General features: G+C 43.5%; 1 protein-coding gene across 2 annotated transcripts in view; it reads right to left on the bottom strand.

The window, feature by feature from the left end:
- Positions 1-6,652: 6,652 nt before the first annotated feature.
- The window catches only part of LOC126176781 (ras-related protein Rab-34-like), a 120,944-nt gene continuing 104,659 nt past the window's right edge, over positions 6,653-22,937 (bottom strand). For both annotated transcript variants that reach the window (XM_049923953.1, XM_049923952.1), the window contains exons 6-7: positions 6,926-7,130; positions 6,653-6,834 (exon numbers count right to left, since the gene is read on the bottom strand). In XM_049923953.1, the coding sequence (XP_049779910.1) occupies positions 6,767-6,834; positions 6,926-7,130 (273 nt within the window). In that variant the 3' untranslated portion in view covers positions 6,653-6,766. The remainder of the gene's footprint in view (positions 6,835-6,925; positions 7,131-22,937) is intronic.

Genomic DNA, 22,937 nt, shown 5'->3' with positions numbered 1-22,937 from the left:
CTCTCAACACTGCTTCCCGGCAGTTTCTGGTCCTTAACACGCCTTTCGGCCTCTATCAATACCAACACTTGCCATTCGGGGTTGCTAGCGCCCCTGCTCTCTTTCAGCGATTCTTGGAACAATTATTGCTCCCTGTCCCTGGGTGTATCAATTACATGGACGACATTGTTGTCACTGACTCCACCACTGAAGAACATCTTCAAAATCTCCGCACACTTTTTAATGTCTTACAGACTGCCGGTCTTAAGTGTAATCTTCAGAAATCACAATTTTTTCAGGCATCTATCACGTACTTGGGGTTTCAACTCTCTCGGGATGGTATTCGTCCGCTTCAACACACTGTCGCTGCAATCGATGCCCATCCTAGCCCTACACTTGTTAAGGAACTGCAGGCCTTCTTGGGGAAAATAGCATACTATCACAAGTTTTTACCGTCTGCGGCATCGGTGGCTCAGCCGTTGCATCGCCTGTTGCATAAAAACGTGCCTTTTCACTGGTCCGCGTCATGTGACGCGGCTTTCCGGAAATTAAAGACTATGCTGAAACAGGCCCCGTGCCTGGTTACTTATCGACCTGGCCAACATCTTGTTCTTGCCACGGACGCCTCTCAATACGGGGTCGGTGCAGTCCTTGCGCACCGTTTTTCTGACGGTTCGGAACAACCCATCGCTTATGCCTCCAAAACGCTCACGGATGCCCAACAAAAGTATTCTCAAATTGAGAAAGAAGCTTTGGCCATCATTTATGCTCCTCATAAGTTTGGTGTTTTTCTCTATGGCTCAAAATTTCATCTTGTTACGGATCACAAACCACTTGTTTCCTTGTTTCATCCATCAACGTCACTTCCCGACAAGGCTGCACACCGCCTCCAGCGTTGGGCTCTTTACTTGTCCCGTTTCAATTATGAGATTCATTTCCGGCCAACGGCTCAACATGCGAATGCTGATGCTCTGTCTCGCCTTCCCATGGGTCCTGATCAGGCATTCGATAGGGACGAACTTTTGTGTTTCCACCTGGATGTTGCCGAGCAGCGGGTTGTGGACGGGTTCCCCATCACTGGGGACAGGCTGGCGCCTGCTACGGGTTCTGACACTACCCTCTCCCAGGTTTTACGCTGTAGAAGGGTTGGCCAGATCGCCCGTCCGCTAAGACTTATGATCCGTTGCGGAACTACTACACTTTGCGCTACTGCCTCACGGCTAGGGATGGTGTTATCCTCCTCTCCACTGACAATGCTTTGCCGCGTGTTGTGGTACCTGCGTCTTTGCGTGCTTCGGTCTTGCGCCTCCTTCACCAGGGGCACTGGGGTGTGTCTCGCACAAAATCTCTGGCGCACCGTCATGTGTACTGTCCTGGCATCGACTCTGAAATAGCACACATGGTCGCTGCCTGCGCATCCATGCTGACTTTGCGGGACCCTTTTTAGGTACTTATTGGCTCCTCGTAATTGACGCCTACTCTAACTTTCCTTTCATTGTCCGTTGCACGTCACCTACCACCGCGGCAACCACCAGTGCTCTCGTCCGCATTTTTTCTTTGGAAGGCCTCCTCTCTACTCTTGTTACTGATAATGGTCCGCAATTTGCCTCTTCCGACTTTGCAGATTTTTGTGCTCGTCATGGCGTTATGCATGTCATGGCCCCGCCGTTCCATCCACAATCCAACGGTGAGGCTGAACGACTGGTCCGCACATTTAAGGCTCAGGTGCGGAAACTTCTGACTTCTTCTGCTGCTGATGATGCGCTTCTCCAGTTCCTGGCTTCTTACCGTTTCACCCCCATGGGCGATCACAGCCCGGCTGAGCTCTTACATGGCCGACAGCCCTGCACGCTACTTCATCTTCTGCGGCCTCCCACCTCACGGCCGCGGGTGCCTTCACTTGGCCGGTTCACCGCCGACGACCTCGTCTGGGTACGGGGATATGGCAGGCGGCCAAAATGGAGCCCGGGCCGTATCTTAAGACACCGCGGCAGACGCCTGTATGAAATCCAGACGGACACGGGTGTTGCAGTGCGTCATTTGGACCAGCTTCGGCCTCGGGTGCCAGCAACGCCTGTTCCGAATGCCGCCACACCACCTTTGGCTCTACCTGATGCTCGGGATCTTGGCATCTCTGAATACTCACGACGCAGCCCTCTCACCGTCATCGCGATGCCAGCACCAGAACGGACGCCACCAGGAGACGTGCCCATGCAGGAACCGGAGGACCATCCTCTGTGAGAGTACATCTACTCGCCTCCTCCTCCAACGGACGCCGACACATTGCCCATGTCTCCTGTCATATCAACTGGACTTGCCGCAACGGGCAGATTGGTGCATGGGGCCCCAGCAGATTCGACCCCTACGTCTCCTGTCATCTCGACCCGTTATCATCGGGGACACTTCCGTCCGTATGGGAAGCCTCCTCCTCGAGACTTTACGGTGAGTCAAACGACGCCTATGGATGTTAGCCATCTCCAGGACCCCTCCATCAAGACCAGTGCAACAATTTCAAAGGGGGGAAAAGTGTTGTGACTCGCCGATTATTCAAAGTGCCGCCGCGCAATTACGCACGTCCTCTACGTGTGGCGCTGTCTGCCAGCCATGCAGCAGCTGCGCCACCTAAGCGGCCAGCCGAGCAGCGGCCGCTAGACTGAGACTCAGTGTTTAATCGAATGCCGACTTGTACACAGGTCAACTTACTCAGTGACTTATATGTGTTGTGTTGTCCGAAATATATGTGTTAAATTTGAAGATTTAACACAAAGGAAGACAAGTAGTGATATACATGGACCATAAACCAGTAGCAGATGCAATATGCAGCCTGTCCAAGGACATCAACCCCTGTTGTTTCCGTCACCTGGACCTGATCTCTCAGTATGCTACAGACATTTGATATCTGGAAGGAGCTGATAACATTGTTGCAGATTACTTATCACGCATTAACACTACACCACCCTCGCTCATGACCATGTGCTCTAACAGCTGATCGCCAATCTCATCAACAACAAAACATCAAGCTTACAAAGCGTGCAGCATATTATGCCCATCGCCGACATTTGATTACTGTGTTATGTCTCAGAAAATATAGTGAGATCCCTCCATGCACTGTGCACTATTCAACGAAATTCACAACCTGGCTCACCCAAGTGTCTAATCAACAATGCAACTGATGACCAAATAATTCATGCGCCTAATATCAAACAGAACTGCTTTACATGGATGCAGGCCTGTCTGCCATGCCAACACAAGACAAGGTGTCATGTACAACTGAGACTCGGTTACTTCAAGAGACCATGTGCCTCATTATAGCATTTGGATCTGATATGCCCACTTCCTGAATTGAAAACCTATTATTACATACTCTCAGTATTGACTGTATCTCTCACTGGGTTAAGCTGGTACCCATCAAAGATATTGTGACTGAATCCAATGTCCGTGCATTCATCAATATGTGGGTATCCCACTTTGGCTGCCCCTGAGACAACTATTACTGACCAAGGATGCCAATTTGAGTCACACGCTTTGAAGCCCTGTCACCTCTGCAGCATGACCGAAATGCTGAAGACCATACTCGTGTGCCACATGGAAAATTGGACGGAAGTACTACCCTGGGTCTTGCTTGGCACCCATGCAGCCTTTAAGAAAGATCTTCAGTCCTGTCTGGCCAAAGTCCTGTATGGAGAAACCCTCATCCTTCTAGCAGACTTTTGTACTAGCAGCAACTACATACGTTCTCTCAGAACTCCCAGCTTTGGTACAACATGTGAAACAACACATCTGTAACTCTCAAGTCCCATCCTCAAACGCACACACTATACCTAAAAAATTTGTGCACAAACTGCTGTCGGAGTGTGAATTTGTGATGTTCCACGATGACAGTGTTTGCCCTTCATTACAACCTCCTTACATGGAACCATTCCGAGTCATCATACGACGGCCGCACGACACATCAAGGTAACTACAGTATCCCTCCACAGACTTAAGCCAACCTGGATGTTGTGGGAACTAGCCGACACTGACATGGAGAATGTAAACGTGCCATCACTTCACAATGTTCACACACTATCAAAGTTTGCATATTTCAGCCAGAGGACCTCACTGTGAAAATAGTTAATAATGATCTCATTACTGATGCACACCGAGGTCTTCCAAGCACATTCTCAATTCAGTTCATTCACCTACTATCACACTGCCGTCGACAACCCTGTCATGTCAGGTGCAAGGCCCGCTTATTGCACCAGTCCTTGAACGGCATCTTCACCTACCCGCATCCGCAACACCACCAACGTTGCTCTCCTCACCTGAAGTATCTCTAAAACCGCAGCAACACCCACTGACATGACCCGCTCCACCGCATTTGAGGTTCGGCTGCACACTATGACCACTGGCACCCATGGCTCTGTATCAAGTACATGCTGCCTCCATCACATTACAGACACAATGAAAAAAGTGCTGATAGCACATCCGGTTGCGTGCAGCTGCACCCACACCACAACACAGTCGATGTGGGCCAGTCACCTCTCCCTTTAGTGCTCCGCCCTACGGGAGGGAGGGAAGGGGGGCTCTGTGGGGACAACAGCACTATTGATGTCAGAGACTAAAGAGTCACAGCGTCAAAGTTTGACTGGAGACCAAATACAGTCTGGTTTTGACTTTTGTATTGTACAGATGTCTTGTATTCACTCTCTAGTAATAAAGTGTTATCTATTCATAACCACGTTGACCGACTTATTGGTACTTTCTCCCATATCCGTATCGGAGATCTACCACTCAATCTATAGCACATTCTAACTGCGTATGTTTAGTGAAATGTAAACAGTTACTTTTTCAATCTTTCTTTAAACATCAAATTGTTAAATGGCTGCTTGCATAATTTTTAGTAACTTCCCGTAACTCTGTAATTAAAGTGATATATCTGTAAAAATTATGGTCAATCCTTAATAGTTGGCAGCCATGTAAGACCAGAGAAATTCAGAACTGAAAGACGAGTCAGGTGACAAAATTTCACATCTCAAAAGTTCTAAAGAAAGTTTCTGACCATTAACACATATTTCATCCTGATTTTTCCAGTTCTAGGATGTGAAACTTTCTATAGAACTGCTAAGATATGAAATTTTCTTACTTAACTCGTCTTTCATTTCTGACTTTTTCACTTTCCTAATGAGGTGATCTATAATTTCATTCGTGTGTGTTGCCAGTTTTGGTACACAGCAGTGAGACGTGGACTTTGTGAAAACCATTTAAAAACTGGGTATTGGTCCATAAGGTATGGAGAGATGTGTTACAAATCACTAGGAGAGTTAGAAAAGCAAACAAACAGATCAGGGAATGTACATGAGTGGAAGGTATAATTATGACACTAACAAAAAAGGAATGGAGATAGGCAGGGCATGCCATTTGAATGGATATAATGGATGAAGAAAATTATTTATGGCATTTCAAGGGATAAGAGAAGACTGGAATGGTGAACCAATTACAGGTGAGCAACTAACAAGAAATGTATGGGAGCAACAGAGATGCATATGACTGAACACTGTAAAACATGGATAATTCTAGAGGTGGATTTTGTCCAGTAGTGGGTATCAAATGGCCATTGCTGATTATGTTTCATAAGTGCACACACATCTTGCTGCCACTGATGACCATTTGTATAAATGCCCCACCAACTCAATGAAAAAGAAATTGCTTGTACAAGTAAGAGTTGTTTGTACTCAACTGAATTAAAATTTCAGTTTGAATTAAAGAATACTAATAATAATCAACATATTTTATAATAAACACATACTGCAATTATTAAGAAAGCTTTCATCTGACAGGTATGTATCTTCTCTTTGAGAAACTTCTACCTTTTATTCTGGATCACTAGTGAAATATCATTGATTTCTGGTTCAGCTTACTGCTCACAATTTCAAAATCATACAAAGCTGCAAAATACTTACAAAAGTATTACTACTTTTGCCATTCTGTGAACTGTGGACAGACTCAAGTGGCTTATTTGTGCTGTGCTCTAATGGCAGAACAAAATAGTTCTCAAGGCAGGCTTTCCCAAAAAGCCTATGAAGATGCACTTGATATTTTACAACTTAACACCAAAGAGGAGAGTAGTGTTTATGTCTTACTCAAATTTATATAAGCCACATGCTTGTCTGGAATTCCAATGCATATTCACTCATATCAGCATCATGTTGTAAGTGATAAAGAACATACACAGACTCCAAGGACCAGTTTACAGTACAGTCACATTAAAGGAAACAGGAGACTGTAGTGCCTAATAATGCTGTGATAATCCACACACAGAAACTGAGATTTATCAAACATATCTTTTTCTTTATTTATTTATTACCAATGTAGCATGTTAGTTATTACCTGTAAATGTAATTAACTGTAAAAAGAAGCATAAAATAAGCCTTTAGTTATAATGACAGTTGTTCCATAGCTCTGTTTGATGCTTTACCTAATATTTTGTTTTCTCCATCTTACCTCACAATTCATGCTCTCACTGTGATCAGTGCTGTGCATTCTGTTAAATTAATGAAAAGGAGGAAAGGCAATTTATATTAAGTGTCGTTGGAAAGCTTTGTAGATTAGTGTGGACTAATGACACTATTTTACAAAAGTCAAGACTATTTCTAACATTATTTTATTAAAATGTCAAATATAAAACTACATGCACATTAAAAATTATACAGTATAAAACTTTACATTTTGCACATAAAATACAGTTAGTTCCTGAGAGATGCATGGAGACACAATTTCATCACAAAATCGGTTTCATCACTGAATTTTAAACATTGCATCTGTTGCATTTTTGTCGTGACTTCTCAGCTGAAGAAGGTTGAATTTTCTGGAAACCTGAGCAAAATTCCCATGTCAACAGTTTAACAAACAAATAAGCAAATGAAAAAAAAGAAAATTTTATCTAATGTCTGAATGTGAAACTTACCATCAAGGTCTGTGCCACATGTAATCATCCTACTTCTCACAGACTCTTCAGACTTTACAGAATTCTCAAATGCCATACATGCTATCCTGTAGAACAACTCTTGAATACCTTCACCAGTGCTTGACGAAACTGCCCAAAATTCTGCTTTCAGATCCGTGGCCATTTTGATTGCATATTTCTCGACTTCCTTATATGCAATGGCTGACTGAAATAAAAAATAATAGCCCTGGATTAGTCAGAATGAAACTAACAAAAAAAAAAAGTGATAGACCTCTAGGTAAGTGGAAGATATGACCAAAGTTAGTGGGTCATTTTTTCTAATAAAAAAATGGACCCAGAGAGAAAGACACACACACACACACACACACACACACACACACACACACACAGAGAGAGAGAGAGAGAGAGAGAGAGAAATATTTTTGGGACAAACAGAATTTCACACCATTAGATTTTGGGAGAGGAACCAATGAGAAAGGTGGAGTCTGGTTCAGATTTTCAGCAGCAAGTATGGTTTGGTACAGCTTATTTGTCAGGCAAGAGACAATGACAGCTTGTTTGAATCCTAGGGATGTGCTCTTGGGATGCTACTTCCAGTATTCACTTTGCTGGATGGTGTACAGCATGCTCCAGGCACTTCCTTCACTTTGTCATGTCCCTGGAGTCGACAGTGCATACACAAAGTTTCTATTCATTGCACAGTAGTTGTTCATGGAACGTAGTTTGTAAAATAATTGAGGATGTAATTTGTAAAATATGTGATGTTATTCACTTTACAGAAAGTATAATTAAAGAATCATTATGAAGTCCCCCCCCCCCCCCCAAATAAAAAACAGCAAGCCAATACTGTTCGGTTCAATGTAGATGTGACTGCAACCATATCTTCTGATTGGGCATACAATGTGTGTATGCACAGTCTTCTGCCACTAATTATAGGGTGAGGTGGTAATTCAAAGATCTACAACATAGGTACAATTGAGGGGCCTAGTGAAAGAGAGATCTATCCAACACATATGGGGTAAAATGTGTTTTTGGGACACTTAGCTCTTCATGTCATCAGTTAATAAATGTCAAAATACATAATGAAAGCGCTGGCATGTTGATAGACACACAAACATACACACAAAATTCAAGCTTTCGCAACCAACGGTTGATTCATCAGGAAAGAGGGAAGGAGAGGGAAAGACGAAAGGATGTGGGTTTTAAGGGAGAGGGTAAGGAGTCATTCCAATCCCGGGAGCAGAAAGACTTACCTTCGGGGGAAAAAAGGACAAGTATACACTCGCGCGCGCGCACACACACACACACACACACACACACACACATATCCATCGGCACATACACAGACACAAGCAGACATTAGTATGGACACAGGCAGACAGTGTTTGTTGGTAATGAGGATCACCCAGTGGCTAAACATGGCTTGGTGCACGGCCAGCACATCTTGGCACAGTGTTACACTGTCCGGGTTATCTGGATACTTCCCACTAGGGATCCTCACAGTAACCTCACAGTATATATATTCACTTATGAAATTTGTTGTTAATAATCCAACTGAGTTCAAAAGTAATAGCAGTGTGCATAGCTATAACACCAGGAGAAAGGATGATCTTCACTATGCAGGGTTAAATCTGACTTTGGCACAGAAAGGGGTAAATTATGCTGCCACAAAAGTCTTTGGTCACCTACCAAACAGCATCAAAAGCCTGACAGATAGCCAACTAACATTTAAAAATAAATTAAAAGAATTTCTAGATGACAACTCCTTCTACTCATAAAACACAAACATACACACAAAATTCAAGCTTTCGCAACCAACGGTTGCTTCATCAGGAAAGAGGGAAGGAGAGGGAAAGATGAAAGGATGTGGGTTTTAAGGGAGAGGGTAAGGAGTCATTCCAATCCCGGGAGCGGAAAGACTTACCTTAGGGGAAAAAAGGACAGGTATACACTCACGCACACACACACACACATATCCATCCGCACATACACAGACACAAGCAGACATTTGTAAAGGCAAAGAGTTTCGGCAGAGATGTCAGTCAAGGCAGAAGTACAGAGGCAAAGATGTTGTTGAAAGACAGGTGAGGTATGAGCGGCGGCAACTTGAAATTAGCGGAGGTTGAGGCCTGGCGGATAACGAGAAGAGAGGATATACTGAAGGGCAAGTTCCCATCTCCGGAGTTCTGACAGGTTGGTGTTAGTGGGAAGTATCCAGATAACCCGGACGGTGTAACACTGTACCAAGATGTGCTGGCCGTGCACCAAGGCATGTTTAGCCACAGGGTGATCCTCATTACCAACAAACACTGTCTGCCTGTGTCCATTCATGCAAATGGACAATTTGTTGCTGGTCATTCCCACATAGAAAGCTTCACAGTGTAGGCAGGTCAGTTGGTAAATCACGTGGGTGCTTTCACACGTGGCTCTGCCTTTGATTGTGTACACCTTCCGGATTACAGGATTGGAGTAGGTGGTGGTGGGAGGGTGCATGGGACAGGTTTTACACCGGGGGCGGTTACAAGGGTAGGAGCCAGAGGGTAGGGAAGGTGGTTTGGGGATTTCATAGGGATGAACTAAGAGGTTACGAAGGTTAGGTGGACGGCAGAAAGACACTCTTGGTGGAGTGGGGAGGATTTCATGAAGGATGGATCTTCACACGTCCGTCCACATCAAACTCACCAACAAGCAACAGTACCTCCATTATGACAGCTGCCACCCATTCCACATCAAACGGTCCCTTCCCTACAGCCTAGGTCTTCGTGGCAAACAAATCTGCTCCAGTCCGGAATCCCTGAACCATTACACCAACAATCTGAAAACAGCTTTTGCATCCCGCAACTACCCTTCCGACCTGGTACAGAAGCAAATAACCAGAGCCACTTCCTCATCCCCTCAAGCCCAGTTGCTTGTTGGTGGGAAATAAAAACTTTGAGGTTCACCAATGACATTCAAAGGCCTTTGAATATGTCTGCTTGTGTCTGTATATGTGTGGATGGATATGTGTGTGTGTGCGAGTGTATACCCGTTCTTTTTTCCCCCGAAGGTAAGTCTTTCCGCTCCCGGGATTGGAATGACTTCTTACCCTCTCCCTTAAAACCCAAATCCTTTCGTCTTTCCCTCTCCTTCGCTCTTTCCTGATGAAGCAACCGTTGGTTGCGAAAGCTTGAATTTTGTGTGTATGTTTGTGTTTGTTTGTGTGTCTATCGACCTGCCAGCGCACTTAGACATTAGTGTCATGCAATATTTTGTGTAATGTAATATCTTGTACCGACATCTTTTATTAACCTTACACGTTCCACATCATTACGAAGTGTTGTATTCATGATCTAAGGAACAAGTATTAATCTAATCTAATCTAAAATGTACACAGTATGTTACAATTTCTTGATTTCAACATTATTTTAGAGCCTTAATGTAATTTCCATAATTAATCATATCAGTGAAAGCTAGAATATGTACATGTTAGTTTGTGTGTATAAACTGGAAGTAAATGCTTTAGTTGGTGTTTGGAAGATAAAAAATATCTAGTAATAAATGCAAAGACAGGAAGTCTTACTCACAAGCAGGATACTGGTTATGTGTGTAAGATTTATGTAGCTAGTTCTAGTGTTGACTGGTGTTGTTGTGCTTCATTAGATAACTGAATGGGTATAATACTCAGAACTAATTTTTATCAGGACTGATTTTACAGACAGAGTGTACTCATGATAACAGATGTGACCATAGTGGTCCTTCAGTAAGGGAACAATAATATTCTTTTTGAGCGTAAGGTGAAACTACGAAATGATGAATACGAGACAGTCTCCATGAAATATTTTGTATTTTCAGCATTTCAAAGAAGAAACTTTCCACAATTACCAGGTTGTGTGAAAATGATAGACAGGATAATGATCTTGGTAATGAATAATGAGGAAATTTCACATCACCTCACTTTTATCAGAAACATAAGCATGCACACATAACAAAAGTGTCTTGGAATCTATATGGGATCGTGTAAAAAGTTCCCATTGCACATTGGTCATTATTCTTGAAGTGACATTACTAACATAGTGTATACAAAAACACTGGGTGATCCATATTGCTAGATGTGTGAAAGATCTCTTGCGCGTCGTTTGGTGATGATCGTGTGCTCAGCCACCACTTTCAATTTTATACTGACTTTTTGATCACCCGGTACAATGAATTCTGTAACTGAGACGTATCATCTATGGGAAATGGAATGCGAAGACAGGCATAAAGACTGTATTATTGTATACAGCCCACACACTTTAGTACAGATTTCACTTAAATTATTTTTGTCTGAAACCTGCAAAGGATGCAATGAGTGGGCTGCTTCAAAAAATGAAGGTTGAAGCTAATGCAGCTCACACCTTCCTGCAACAGTTGTATAACTGGGTACAAAAAGTAATGAATATTGTTACTGCTTGGTAAGGTATGAGTTACAGCAAACATTACCCAAAATTACTGGCTGAAGCAGTCTGTGATGCCCAACACTCTTTTGCATACAATCTTGGCATTCATGTATGAAAAACAGACATTGTGTATATTTGTATCTGCGCACAGAGTACAGACCCATACGGTCTTCTGACATGGTGTGGTGTTTGCAGCAGAAAATGTGTTTCATAAATGGAATCTGGCTTTATTTCCAGATTAATGTTCAGGGCAGAACTAAAATAACTGTTTTCATCCTGTATTAAGAGCTTGTTGACTTGGGTATAAATGATGATAAGGAGCAGTATTTCTTCATACTAGGGCACACCTGCCTTTCTAATGAGCAGTAATGTGTGTTTGGTGCTGCTGCGGTAGTGTACGGGAAAGTGTCATCACTGAATGGCTGTAGGAGGATACAGAATGACTTGGATAGAATTTCTATTTGGTGTCATGAATGGCAGCTTGTTCTAATTGTGAAAAAATGCAAGTTAATGCAGATAAGTAGGAAAAACAATCTTGTAATGTTTGAATGCAGTATTTGTGGTGTTTGTTTAACACAGTCACATCAATTCAATATCTAGATGTTGGAATGAGTATGTAACATCAGCTGTAGTGAAAGTGAATGGTTGATATTGGATTATTGGGTAAATTCCATGAAAGAGTAGTGCATTTATTCAGGAGACCATATACGGAACACTTGTGCGACCTGTTCTTCAGTACTGCTCGAGTGCTTGGTACCTCCACCAGGCCAGACTGACGTAAAACATCCTGGCAGATTCCATTAACATGTGTGCATTGTGGAAACGCTCCAGAAACTCAAATGAGAATCCCTGGAGGGAAGAATTTACTTTTATGAAACAATTTTGACAGAATTTAGAGGACCAGCATTTGTGACATATTGCAGGAGAATTCTATTGGCAATGAAATACACTCCTGGAAATTGAAATAAGAACACCGTGAATTCATTGTCCCAGGAAGGGGAAACTTTATTGACACATTCCTGGGGTCAGATACATCACATGATCACACTGACAGAACCACAGGCACATAGACACAGGCAACAGAGCATGCACAATGTCGGCACTAGTACAGTGTATATCCACCTTTCGCAGCAATGCAGGCTGCTATTCTCCCATGGAGACGATCGTAGAGATGCTGGATGTAGTCCTGTGGAATGGCTTGCCATGCCATTTCCACCTGGCGCCTCAGTTGGACCAGCGTTCGTGCTGGACGTGCAGACCGCGTGAGATGACGCTTCATCCAGTCCCAAACATGCTCAATGGGGGACAGATCCGGAGATCTTGCTGGCCAGGGTAGTTGACTTACACCTTCTAAAGCACGTTGGGTGGCACGGGATACATGTGGACGTGCATTGTCCTGTTGGAACAGCAAGTTCCCTTGCCGGTCTAGGAATGGTAGAACGATGGGTTCGATGACGGTTTGGATGTACCGTGCACTATTCAGTGTCCCCTCGACGATCACCAGTGGTGTACGGCCAGTGTAGGAGATCGCTCCCCACACCATGATGCCGGGTGTTGGCCCTGTGTGCCTCGGTCATATGCAGTCCTGTTTGTGGCGCTCACCTGCACGGCGCCAAACACGCATACGACCATCATTGGCACCAAGGCAGAAGCGACTCTTATCGCTGAAGACGACACGTCTCCATTCGTCCCTCCATTCACGCCTGTCGCGACACCACTGGAGGCGGGCTGCACGATGTTGGGGCGTGAGCGGAAGACGGCCTAACGGTGTGCGGGACCGTAGCCCAGCTTCATGGAGACAGTTGCGAATGGTCCTCGCCGATACCCCAGGAGCAACAGTGTCCCTAATTTGCTGGGAAGTGGCGGTGCGGTCCCCTACGGCACTGCGTAGGATCCTACGGTCTTGGCGTGCATCCGTGCGTCGCTGCGGTCCGGTCCCAGGTCGAAGGGCACGTGCACCTTCCGCCGACCACTGGCGACAACATCGATGTACTGTGGAGACCTCACGCCCCACGTGTTGAGCAATTTGACGGTACGTCCACCCGGCCTCCCGCATGCCCACTGTACGCCCTCGCTCAAAGTCCGTCAACTGCACATACGGTTCACGTCCACGCTGTCGCAGCATGCTACCAGTGTTAAAGACTGCGATGGAGCTCCGTATGCCACGGCAAACTGGCTGACACTGACGGCGGCGGTGCACAAATGCTGCGCAGCTAGCGCCATTCGACGGCCAACACCGCGGTTCCTGGTGTGTCCGCTGTGCCGTGCGTGTGATCATTGCTTGTACAGCCCTCTCGCAGTGTCCGGAGCAAGTATGGTGGGTCTGACACACCGGTGTCAATGTGTTCTTTTTTCCATTACCAGGAGTGTACATCTCACCTAAGGATGGAAGCATAGAGACAGTCATTTTTGTCTAGATCCATTTGAGAGTGGAGCAAGAAAAGGAAAAACTAACAGTGGTAAAAGGTACCCTCTGCCATGTACCTTATGGTTGTCAGCAGAGTATATATGTATGTGGACGCAGAAAACTTCTTAAACAGTTTAATGATTTATTTTTAAAATTATCCATTTATAACACTACTTTGTTGTTTGTTGTTGTAGTTGTTGTGGTCTTCAGTCAAGAGACTGGTTTGATGCAGCTCTCCATGCTACTCTATCCTGTGTAAGCCTCTTCATCTCCGAATAACTACTGCAAACTACATCCTTCTGAAATTGCTTAGTGTATTCATCTCTTAGTATACCTCTACAATTTTTGACCTCCACACTTCCCCTCTAATACTAAACTGGTGATGCTTTGATGCCTCAGAACGTATCCTGCCAACTGACCCCTTCTTCTAGTCAAGTTGTGCCACAAATTCCACTTCTCCCCAATTCTATTCAGTACCTCCTCATTAGTTACGTGATCTACCCATCTAATCTTCAGCATTCTTCTGTAGCACCACATTTCAAAAGCTTCTAGTCTATTCTTGTCTAAACTATTTATCATCCATGTTTCATTTCCATACAGGTCTACACTCCATACAAATACTTTCAGAAAAGGCTCCCTGACACTGTGGGGCAGTGGGTGGAAAATTTGTTCTATTGTTGCTGTTCTCAACACAAGCTATCTAACTACAATATTGGCAACCAGAAAGTGATTAGCAAAAACGTGATGCCTGTAATTAAAGTTCACTGTGCCCACTCTGATGGAGAAATAAAGTTATTGATCATTGAAGTTCATTACGCTGAGGATTTAGGATGTCTGGGATTCACAGAAAATGCGGTTTACTATAACACTTTTCACTATATTCTGAAAACAATAAAGTGTAAAATTTCAGACAAATGTTTACCCAAGCAATGCTACTATCAGCTATTGTACTATCAGAGCTGTTCAGAGTCTATGGTGCAGATCCTATTATCCCTAGATAATGAAACTGTTCAATAATCGTTATCGATGTAAATGTTCAAAGTGAATGCTCGCCAAAATTTGATGTTAATACTCATCAAATGCCATGCTAGTAATGGTACAAGGTCTGTCCTGCAGTGACATGATGAAAATACGACATACACAAACTGAGAATAAATCACTGAAGTCGTTCCGCAATTAACACTTTACCACAATACGAACTCATTGTTAAGTGCATACCGAGTTACATAATACGGCATCTGAGGCTGTTCCTTGCAACTGCACGGATGCGACGTGGCTTCCGACACGGAGTGCGCACTGATACGAATCTAGAAGAGAACTGGGGTCTGACTCTAGCTCACAGCGCTCTTATTTATACAGCCACGGTGCAGACTGCTGAAGGCGCAGCCGACAACATTTGCCTTCTTGACTAGCCGCTGGGGCTAGCAGAATTGCTTCATTCGCTGAAGGCCAATGAAGCTCTCAATTTAATTGTGCCATCAGCACACAGGTAAGTATCTGTAATAAAATTCCGACGTGGCTAAGTCAAATACTTTTGGTGAGAGAATTATTTTAGTTGCACTGCACGCAATAGATGAGCTCTGAGCTTGCCCTTTGGAGAGACGCTACAACTGTAGTTTAATAGCTACCTTTTGGAAACTTCTCACATCTTTGTTATTATAGCGTATCTCCATTCTACCTAAATCTAAACATCCTAGCTTTATTTAATCGCTTACTTAATCTATCTTGCTCCCATACTTTTAGGACACAAAAACAGAAAATCATGAATTTCAACCAAATATTACTTTGCTATCCAGCATGTTGTTTCCATTAAATTACGGTGAAAAAGGAATCCGAATATAAATTTTGAAGTTTCTAGCTCCTTCCTGTTGTGCTGATGACTTTTACATAAAACGTCCAAATTTCGAAAACTGTTGAAGTTACTAAACTGAAGCTTACACATTATTACTTTAGCATCACTCCTGACATGCTATTAACTTTTCAGATCACTTACTTTACTTTAAAAGTATTGTGCAACATTCGTGACGTCATAGCTAGTTAGAGCGGACTAGGCTGGCACACAATGGAAAGCATATGGATTCTATATGGCGTGAGCAGGCTGCTTCCCGACAACACTTAAATCTATGCTTTATGTTAACAAATTTTTTTTCTTCAGAAGTGCTTTCCTTGAAATAGCCAGTCTACATTTTATATCCTCTCTACTTCGACAATCATCAGTTATTTTGCTCCCCAAATGGCAAATCTTATTTACTAATACCATCATTATCGCCTGATTTAGTTCAAATACATTCCATTATCTTGTTTTGTTTTGGTTGATATTCATCTTATATCCTCCTTTCAAGACACTGTCCATTCTGTTCAACTGTTCTTCCAGGTCCTTTGCTGTCTCCGACAGAATTCTTCCTGTCCATTCTGTTCAACTGTTCTTCCAGGTCCTTTGCTGTCTCCGACAGAATTACAATGTCATCGGCAAAGCTTTTATTTCTGCTTCATGGATTTTAATTCCTACTCCAAATTTTTCCTTTGTTTCCTTTACTGATTGCTCAATACACAGATTGAATAAGATTGGGGGCAGACTACAACCCTGTCTCACTTATTTCTCAACCACTGCTTCCCTTTCATGCCCCTCGACTCTTATAACTGCCATCTGGTTGCTGTACATGTTCTAAATATCCTTTCACTCCCTGTGTTTTTACTCTGCCACCTTCAGAATTTGAAAGAGAGTATTCCAGTAAACACTGTCAAAAGCGTTTTTTAAGTCTACAAATGCTAGAAACGTAGGTGTGCCTTTCCTCACCTGTCCTCTAAAATAAGTCGCAGGGTCAGTATTGCAGAATCCAAACTGATCTTCCCCAGGGTCGGCTTCTACCAGTTTTTCCATTTGTCTATAAAGAATTTGTGTCAGTATTTTGCAACCGTGACTTATTAAACTGATAGGTCAGTTATTTTCATGACTGTAAACACCTGCTCTCTTTGGGATTGGAATTATTACATTCTTCTTGGAGTCTGAAGGTATTTCGCCTGTCTCATACATCTTGCTCACCAAATGGAAGAGTTTTGTAATGGCTTTCCCTCCTAAGACTACCTTATATTCTTAAATAATCTCAAGTTTGTAGTACTACACCAATTTTTTAATAAACAAATTTCCAGCAAAATGTAGTTTTTCTCAGATTTAATAACATGTTGGGTATCTCCTGTTGGCACTAGCCCCCTCAATTTCTGTCAAGAAAAAAATATTTTGACTACTAATAATATGTGAGATTATCTGTGACTGTGCTGGCATGTCATCAGTTTGTTATGATGAGTGTTGGTACATTACTGGATCTCTAGTATTCCTCACTTGGTGTACAGTCTAGGAGCATCACTATTTTATAATTTTATCCTGCATTTTCTCTTAATATTATCGGCAAACCTCAAAATTTTTATTTCTTTTCCATGGATTTTAATTCCTGGTCCTAATTTTTCTTTTGTTTCCTTTACTGCTTGCTCAATATACAGCTTGAATAATATCGGGGAGAGGCAACAACTCTGTCTCACTCCCTTCCCAACCACTGCTTCCCTTTCATGCCCCTCGACTCTTATAACTGCCATCTGGTTTCTGTACAAATTGTAAATAGCCTTTCACTCCCTGTATTTTACCCCTGCCACCTTCTGAATTTGAAAGAGAGTATTCCACTCAACATTGTCAAAAGCTTTCTCTAAGTCTACAAATGCTAGAAACGTAGGTTTGCCTTTCCTTAATCTATTTTCTAAAATAAGTCGTAGGGTAAGTATTGCCTCAAGTGTTCCAATATTTCTGCGGAATCCAAACGATCTTCCCCTGAGGTTGGCTTCTGCCAGTTTTTCCATTTGTTTGTAAAGAATTCGCTTTAGTATTTTGCAGCTGTGACTTATTAAACTGATAGTTCGGTAATTTTCACATCTGTCAACACCTGCTTTCTTTGGGATTGGAATTATTATATTTTTCTTGAAGTCTGGGGGTATTTCACCTGTCTCATACATCTTGCTCACTAGATGGTAGAGTTTTGTTAGGCCTGGCTCTCCAAAGGCGGTCAGTAGATCTATAGGAATGTTGTCTACTCCTGGGGCCTTGTTTCGACTTACGTCTTTCAGTGCTCTGTCAAACTCTTCGCGCAGTATCATATCTCCTATTTCATCTTCATTTTCATCTACATTCTCTTCCAATTCCATAATACTGTCCTCAAGAACATCGCCCTTGCATAGACCCTCTATATACTCCTTCCACCTTTCTGCTTTCCCTTCTATGTTTAGAACTCGTTTTCTATCTGAGCTCTTGATATTCATGCAAGTGGTTCTCTTTTTTTCCCAAGGTGTCTTTAATTTTCCTGTAGGCAGTATCTATCTTACCCCTAGTGAGATAAGTCTCTACATCCTTACATTTGTCCTCTAGCCATTGTTGCTTAGCCATTTTGCACTTCCTGTAGATCTCATTTTTGAGACGTTTGTATTCCTTTTTGCCTGCTTCATTTACTGCATTTTTATATTTTATCCTTTCATCAATTAAATTCAATATTTCTTCTGTGACCCATGGATTTCTACTAGCCCTCGTCTTTTTACCTACTTGATCCTCTGCCGCCTTCACTACTTCATCCCTCAAAGCTACCCATTCTTCTTCTACTGTATTTCTTTCCCCCATTCTTGTCAATTGTTCCCTTATGCTCTCCCTGAAACTCTGTACAACCTCTGGTTCTTTCAGTTTATCCAGGTCCCATCTCCTTAAATTCCAACCTTTTTGCAGTTTCTTCAGTTTTAATCTACAGTTCATAACCAACAGATTGTGGTCAGAGTCCACATCCGCCTCTGGAAAAGTCTTACAATTTAAAACCGGGTTCCTGAATCTCTGTATTACCATTATATAATCTATTTGGAACCTACTAGTATCTCCAGGCTTCTTCCATGATTCATGATTCTTGAACCAAGTGTTGGCTATGATTAAGTTATGCTCTGTGCAAAATTCTACCAGGTGACTTCCTCTTTCATTCCTTACTCCCATTCCATATTCACCTACTACATTCCCTTCTCTTCCTTTTCCTACTATCGAGTTACAGTCACCCATGACTATTAAATTTCTGTCTCCCTTCACTATCTGAATAATTTTTTTCATCTCGTCATACATTTCATCAATCTCTTCGTCATCTGCGGAACTAGTTGGCATATAAACTTGTACTACTGTGGTAGGTGTGGGCCTCGTATCTATCTTGTCCACAATAATGTGTTCACTGTACTGTTTGTAGTAGATTACCTGCACTCCTGTTCTTTTTTATTCATTTTTAGACCTACTCCTGCACTGCCCCGATTTGATTTTGTATTTATAACCCTGTATTCACCGGACCAAAGTCTTGTTCCTCCTGTCAACGAACTTCACTAATTCCCACTATATCTAACTTTAACCTATCCATTTCCCTTTTTAAATTTTCTAACCTACCTGCCCGATTAAGGGATCTGATATTCCACGTTCTGATCCATAGAACGCCAGTTTTCTTTCTCCTGATAACAACGTCCTCTTGAGTAGTCCTCGCCCGGGGATCCGAATTCAAGACTATTTTACCTCCGGAATATTTTACCCAAGAGGACGCCATCATCATTTAACCATACAGTAAAGCTGCATGCCTCGGGAAAAATTACGACTGTAGTTTCCCCTTGCTTTCAACCGTTCGCAGCACCAGCACAGCAAGGCTGTTTTGGTTAGTGTTACAAGGCCAGGTTGGTCAACCATCCAGACTGTTGCCCCTGCAACTACTGAAAAGGCTGCTGCCCCTCTTCAGGAACCACACATTTGTCTGGCCTCTCAACAGATACCCCTCTATTGTGGTTACACCTACGGTACGGTATGGTATCTGTATCGCTGAGGCACGCAAGCCTCCCTACCAATGGCAAGGTCCATGGTTAATGGGGGGACTTATCTCTTATGTTTATAAATTAACAAAAAGCACTATTTACAATGCACTGTATTAATACATATTAATTGGCTCAAATGGCTCTGAGCACTATGGGACTCAACATCTTAGGTCATAAGTCCCCTAGAACTTAGAACTACTTAAACCTAACTAACCTAAGGACATCACACACACCCATGCCCGAGGCAGGATTCGAACCTGCGACCGTAGCAGTCCCGCGGTTCCGGACTGCAGCGCCAGAACCGCTAGACCACCGCGACCAGCCACATATTAATTACAGTTTATCATAACAACATAAGGAAAAAAAGTATTTTTAATAAAACAAAATATCCCAAACTGTCATGAATTAGCAGAATTATACACACTTATGTCTTCGAAATAGACTGTATTATGTTCAGTCCACAGTAATACTGAAGTACAATATTTATTAAATTTCATGTGTGTTTTTCTGTTCAAGATGTTTAATCTCACATTTTTGTAAGTGTAAGCTCATTCACTCCATAGCACAGTAGTTGCTCATTTGTTTTGTTTTGTTTTGAAGGCAACCATCCATTTGTAAGCCAGTCAGTCAGGCTCCAGCTCTCAGCTGATATATATCTACAGAGCAGCAAATCTGCAACACTGTTCCCAGAGTTTGATCGGGGTCCTCTTGTTTGGAGCCAAGTACAGGGTCTCAGCCAAATGCTTCGTCAACTCTGTGACATTCTTGGCTGCAGATTTCTAGACCTGCGTTATTGTGTGGGGATTTGTAGGACTCCTCTTGGTAGGTCACGGGTGCACTACACAAAGGAAGCAGTTAATCGAGTACTTGTGGAGTGCAGTAATTTGAGATGCTCTGATGAGCACTTGCCAGTCAATGCGAAGCAAGGAAAGTCAGACAGTGTTCAGAATAAAGACACTTCGACAGAAAATTTTATTAGTAAACTGTTAAAGTACTCATAATAAAGTTCCACAATTTACTACCCTCCAAGAAAGTTCTATCGCACAAAATATTTTTGGGACTGAGGGCTGACTGAAACTCACGGTGGAGAGTTCTGAGATATTTAGCGAGTCATTAGAAAGACAGATTAGAGGCCATAGGAGTGGGAGTGTTCATTGTGGTTGACAAATACACTACCTCATTGAGGTTGAAGTTGAGTGTGACAGTTCTAGAGTCATTCAAAGAAAGTCTAAAGTCAGTAAGCATGTAAATACCCATATCACGAACCACTACATGGAGGTGACTTTAATCTACTGAGTACAGGCTGTGTTGTCTATGCAAGATAATTTTGAACACTTTTCTGAAAACTGTCTTGAGCAGCTAGCTTGGCAGCCCACACACAATAGAAATATATTGCAGATACAAATAGACTGGACATTATTGAGAATGTCAGTATAGAAATGGAGATTAGCGATCATGATGCCAATATAGCAACTATGTTTACGAAAGTTAATAAATCAGTAAAGATGGCTAGGACAGTGTTTCTGCTGGATAAAGCAGATAAGCACTTGTAAGTACCTCACTTAAGAATGAATTGATGTCACTTAGCTCCAGTAAGATGGATGCAGAGGAATTATGAACAAAGTTTTAAGCAGATTATAAATCATGGTCTGGAGAGTTATGTGCCTAGTAAGTGGATAAAGGACGCAAAAGATCCACCACAGTTTAATGATGAAATTTGGAAGAAGCTGAGGCTGTTGCCTTCTCGGTTCAAAAAAACAACACAAAATGATGACAAGTGAAAGTTAATAGAGATTTGTGCATCTGTGAAAACATATGTGTACAAAGCATACAGCAGCTATCACCATCACACCTTAGCAAAAGATCTGGCAGAGCACCCTAGAAAATTCTGGTCCTATATAAAATCGCTAAGGAGACCTAAGGCTCCATTCAGTCCCTTGTTGACCAGTCAGGTGTGGCAGATGGAGACAGCAAAACAAAAGCCAAAGTTATAAATTTCACCTTCAAGAAATCGATCATACAGGGGAATTGTGCAAACACAGCATCATTTGACCATTGGACAGACTCCTGCACGGAACACATACACTCCTGGAAATGGAAAAAAGAACACATTGACACCGGTGTGTCAGACCTACCATACTTGCTCCGGACACTGCGAGAGGGCTGTACAAGCAATGATCACACGCACGGCACAGCGGACACACCAGGAACCGCGGTGTTGGCCGTCGAATGGCGCTAGCTGCGCAGCATTTGTGCACCGCCGCCGTCAGTGTCAGCCAGTTTGCCGTGGCATACGGAGCTCCATCGCAGTCTTTAACACTGGTAGCATGCCGCGACAGCGTGGACGTGAACCGTATGTGCAGTTGACGGACTTTGAGCGAGGGCGTACAGTGGGCATGCGGGACGCCGGGTGGACGTACCGCCGAATTGCTCAACACGTGGGGCGTGAGGTCTCCACAGTACATCGATGTTGTCGCCAGTGGTCGGCGGAAGGTGCACGTGCCCGTCGACCTGGGACCGGACCGCAGCGACGCACGGATGCACGCCAAGACCGTAGGATCCTACGCAGTGCCGTAGGGGACCGCACCGCCACTTCCCAGCAAATTAGGGACACTGTTGCTCCTGGGGTATCGGCGAGGACCATTCGCAACCGTATCCATGAAGCTGGGCTACGGTCCCGCACACTGTTAGGCCGTCTTCCGCTCACGCCCCAACATCGTGCAGCCCGCCTCCAGTGGTGTCGCGACAGGCGTGAATGGAGGGACGAATGGAGACGTGTCGTCTTCAGCGATGAGAGTCGCTTCTGCCTTGGTGCCAATGATGGTCGTATGCGTGTTTGGCGCCGTGCAGGTGAGCGCCACAATCAGGACTGCATACGACCGAGGCACACAGGGCCAACACCCGGCATCATGGTGTGGGGAGCGATCTCCTACACTGGCCGTACACCACTGGTGATCGTCGAGTGGACACTGAATAGTGCACGGTACATCCAAACCGTCATCGAACCCATCGTTCTACCATTCCTAGACCGGCAAGGGAACTTGCTGTTCCAACAGGACAATGCACGTCCACATGTATCCCATGCCACCCAACGTGCTCTAGAAGGTGTAAGTCAACTACCCTGGCCAGCAAGATCTTCGGATCTGTCCCCCATTGAGCATGTTTGGGACTGGATGAAGCGTCGTCTCACGCGGTCTGCACGTCCAGCACGAACGCCGGTCCAACTGAGGCGCCAGGTGGAAATGGCATGGCAAGCCGTTCCACAGGACTACATCCAGCATCTCTACGAACGTCTCCATGGGAGAATAGCAGCCTGCATTGCTGCGAAAGG

This window comes from Schistocerca cancellata, chromosome 3 (assembly GCF_023864275.1).
Source record: "Schistocerca cancellata isolate TAMUIC-IGC-003103 chromosome 3, iqSchCanc2.1, whole genome shotgun sequence".
Lineage (NCBI taxonomy): Eukaryota > Metazoa > Arthropoda > Insecta > Orthoptera > Acrididae > Schistocerca > Schistocerca cancellata.
This window is presented reverse-complemented; position numbering and strand designations above follow the sequence as displayed.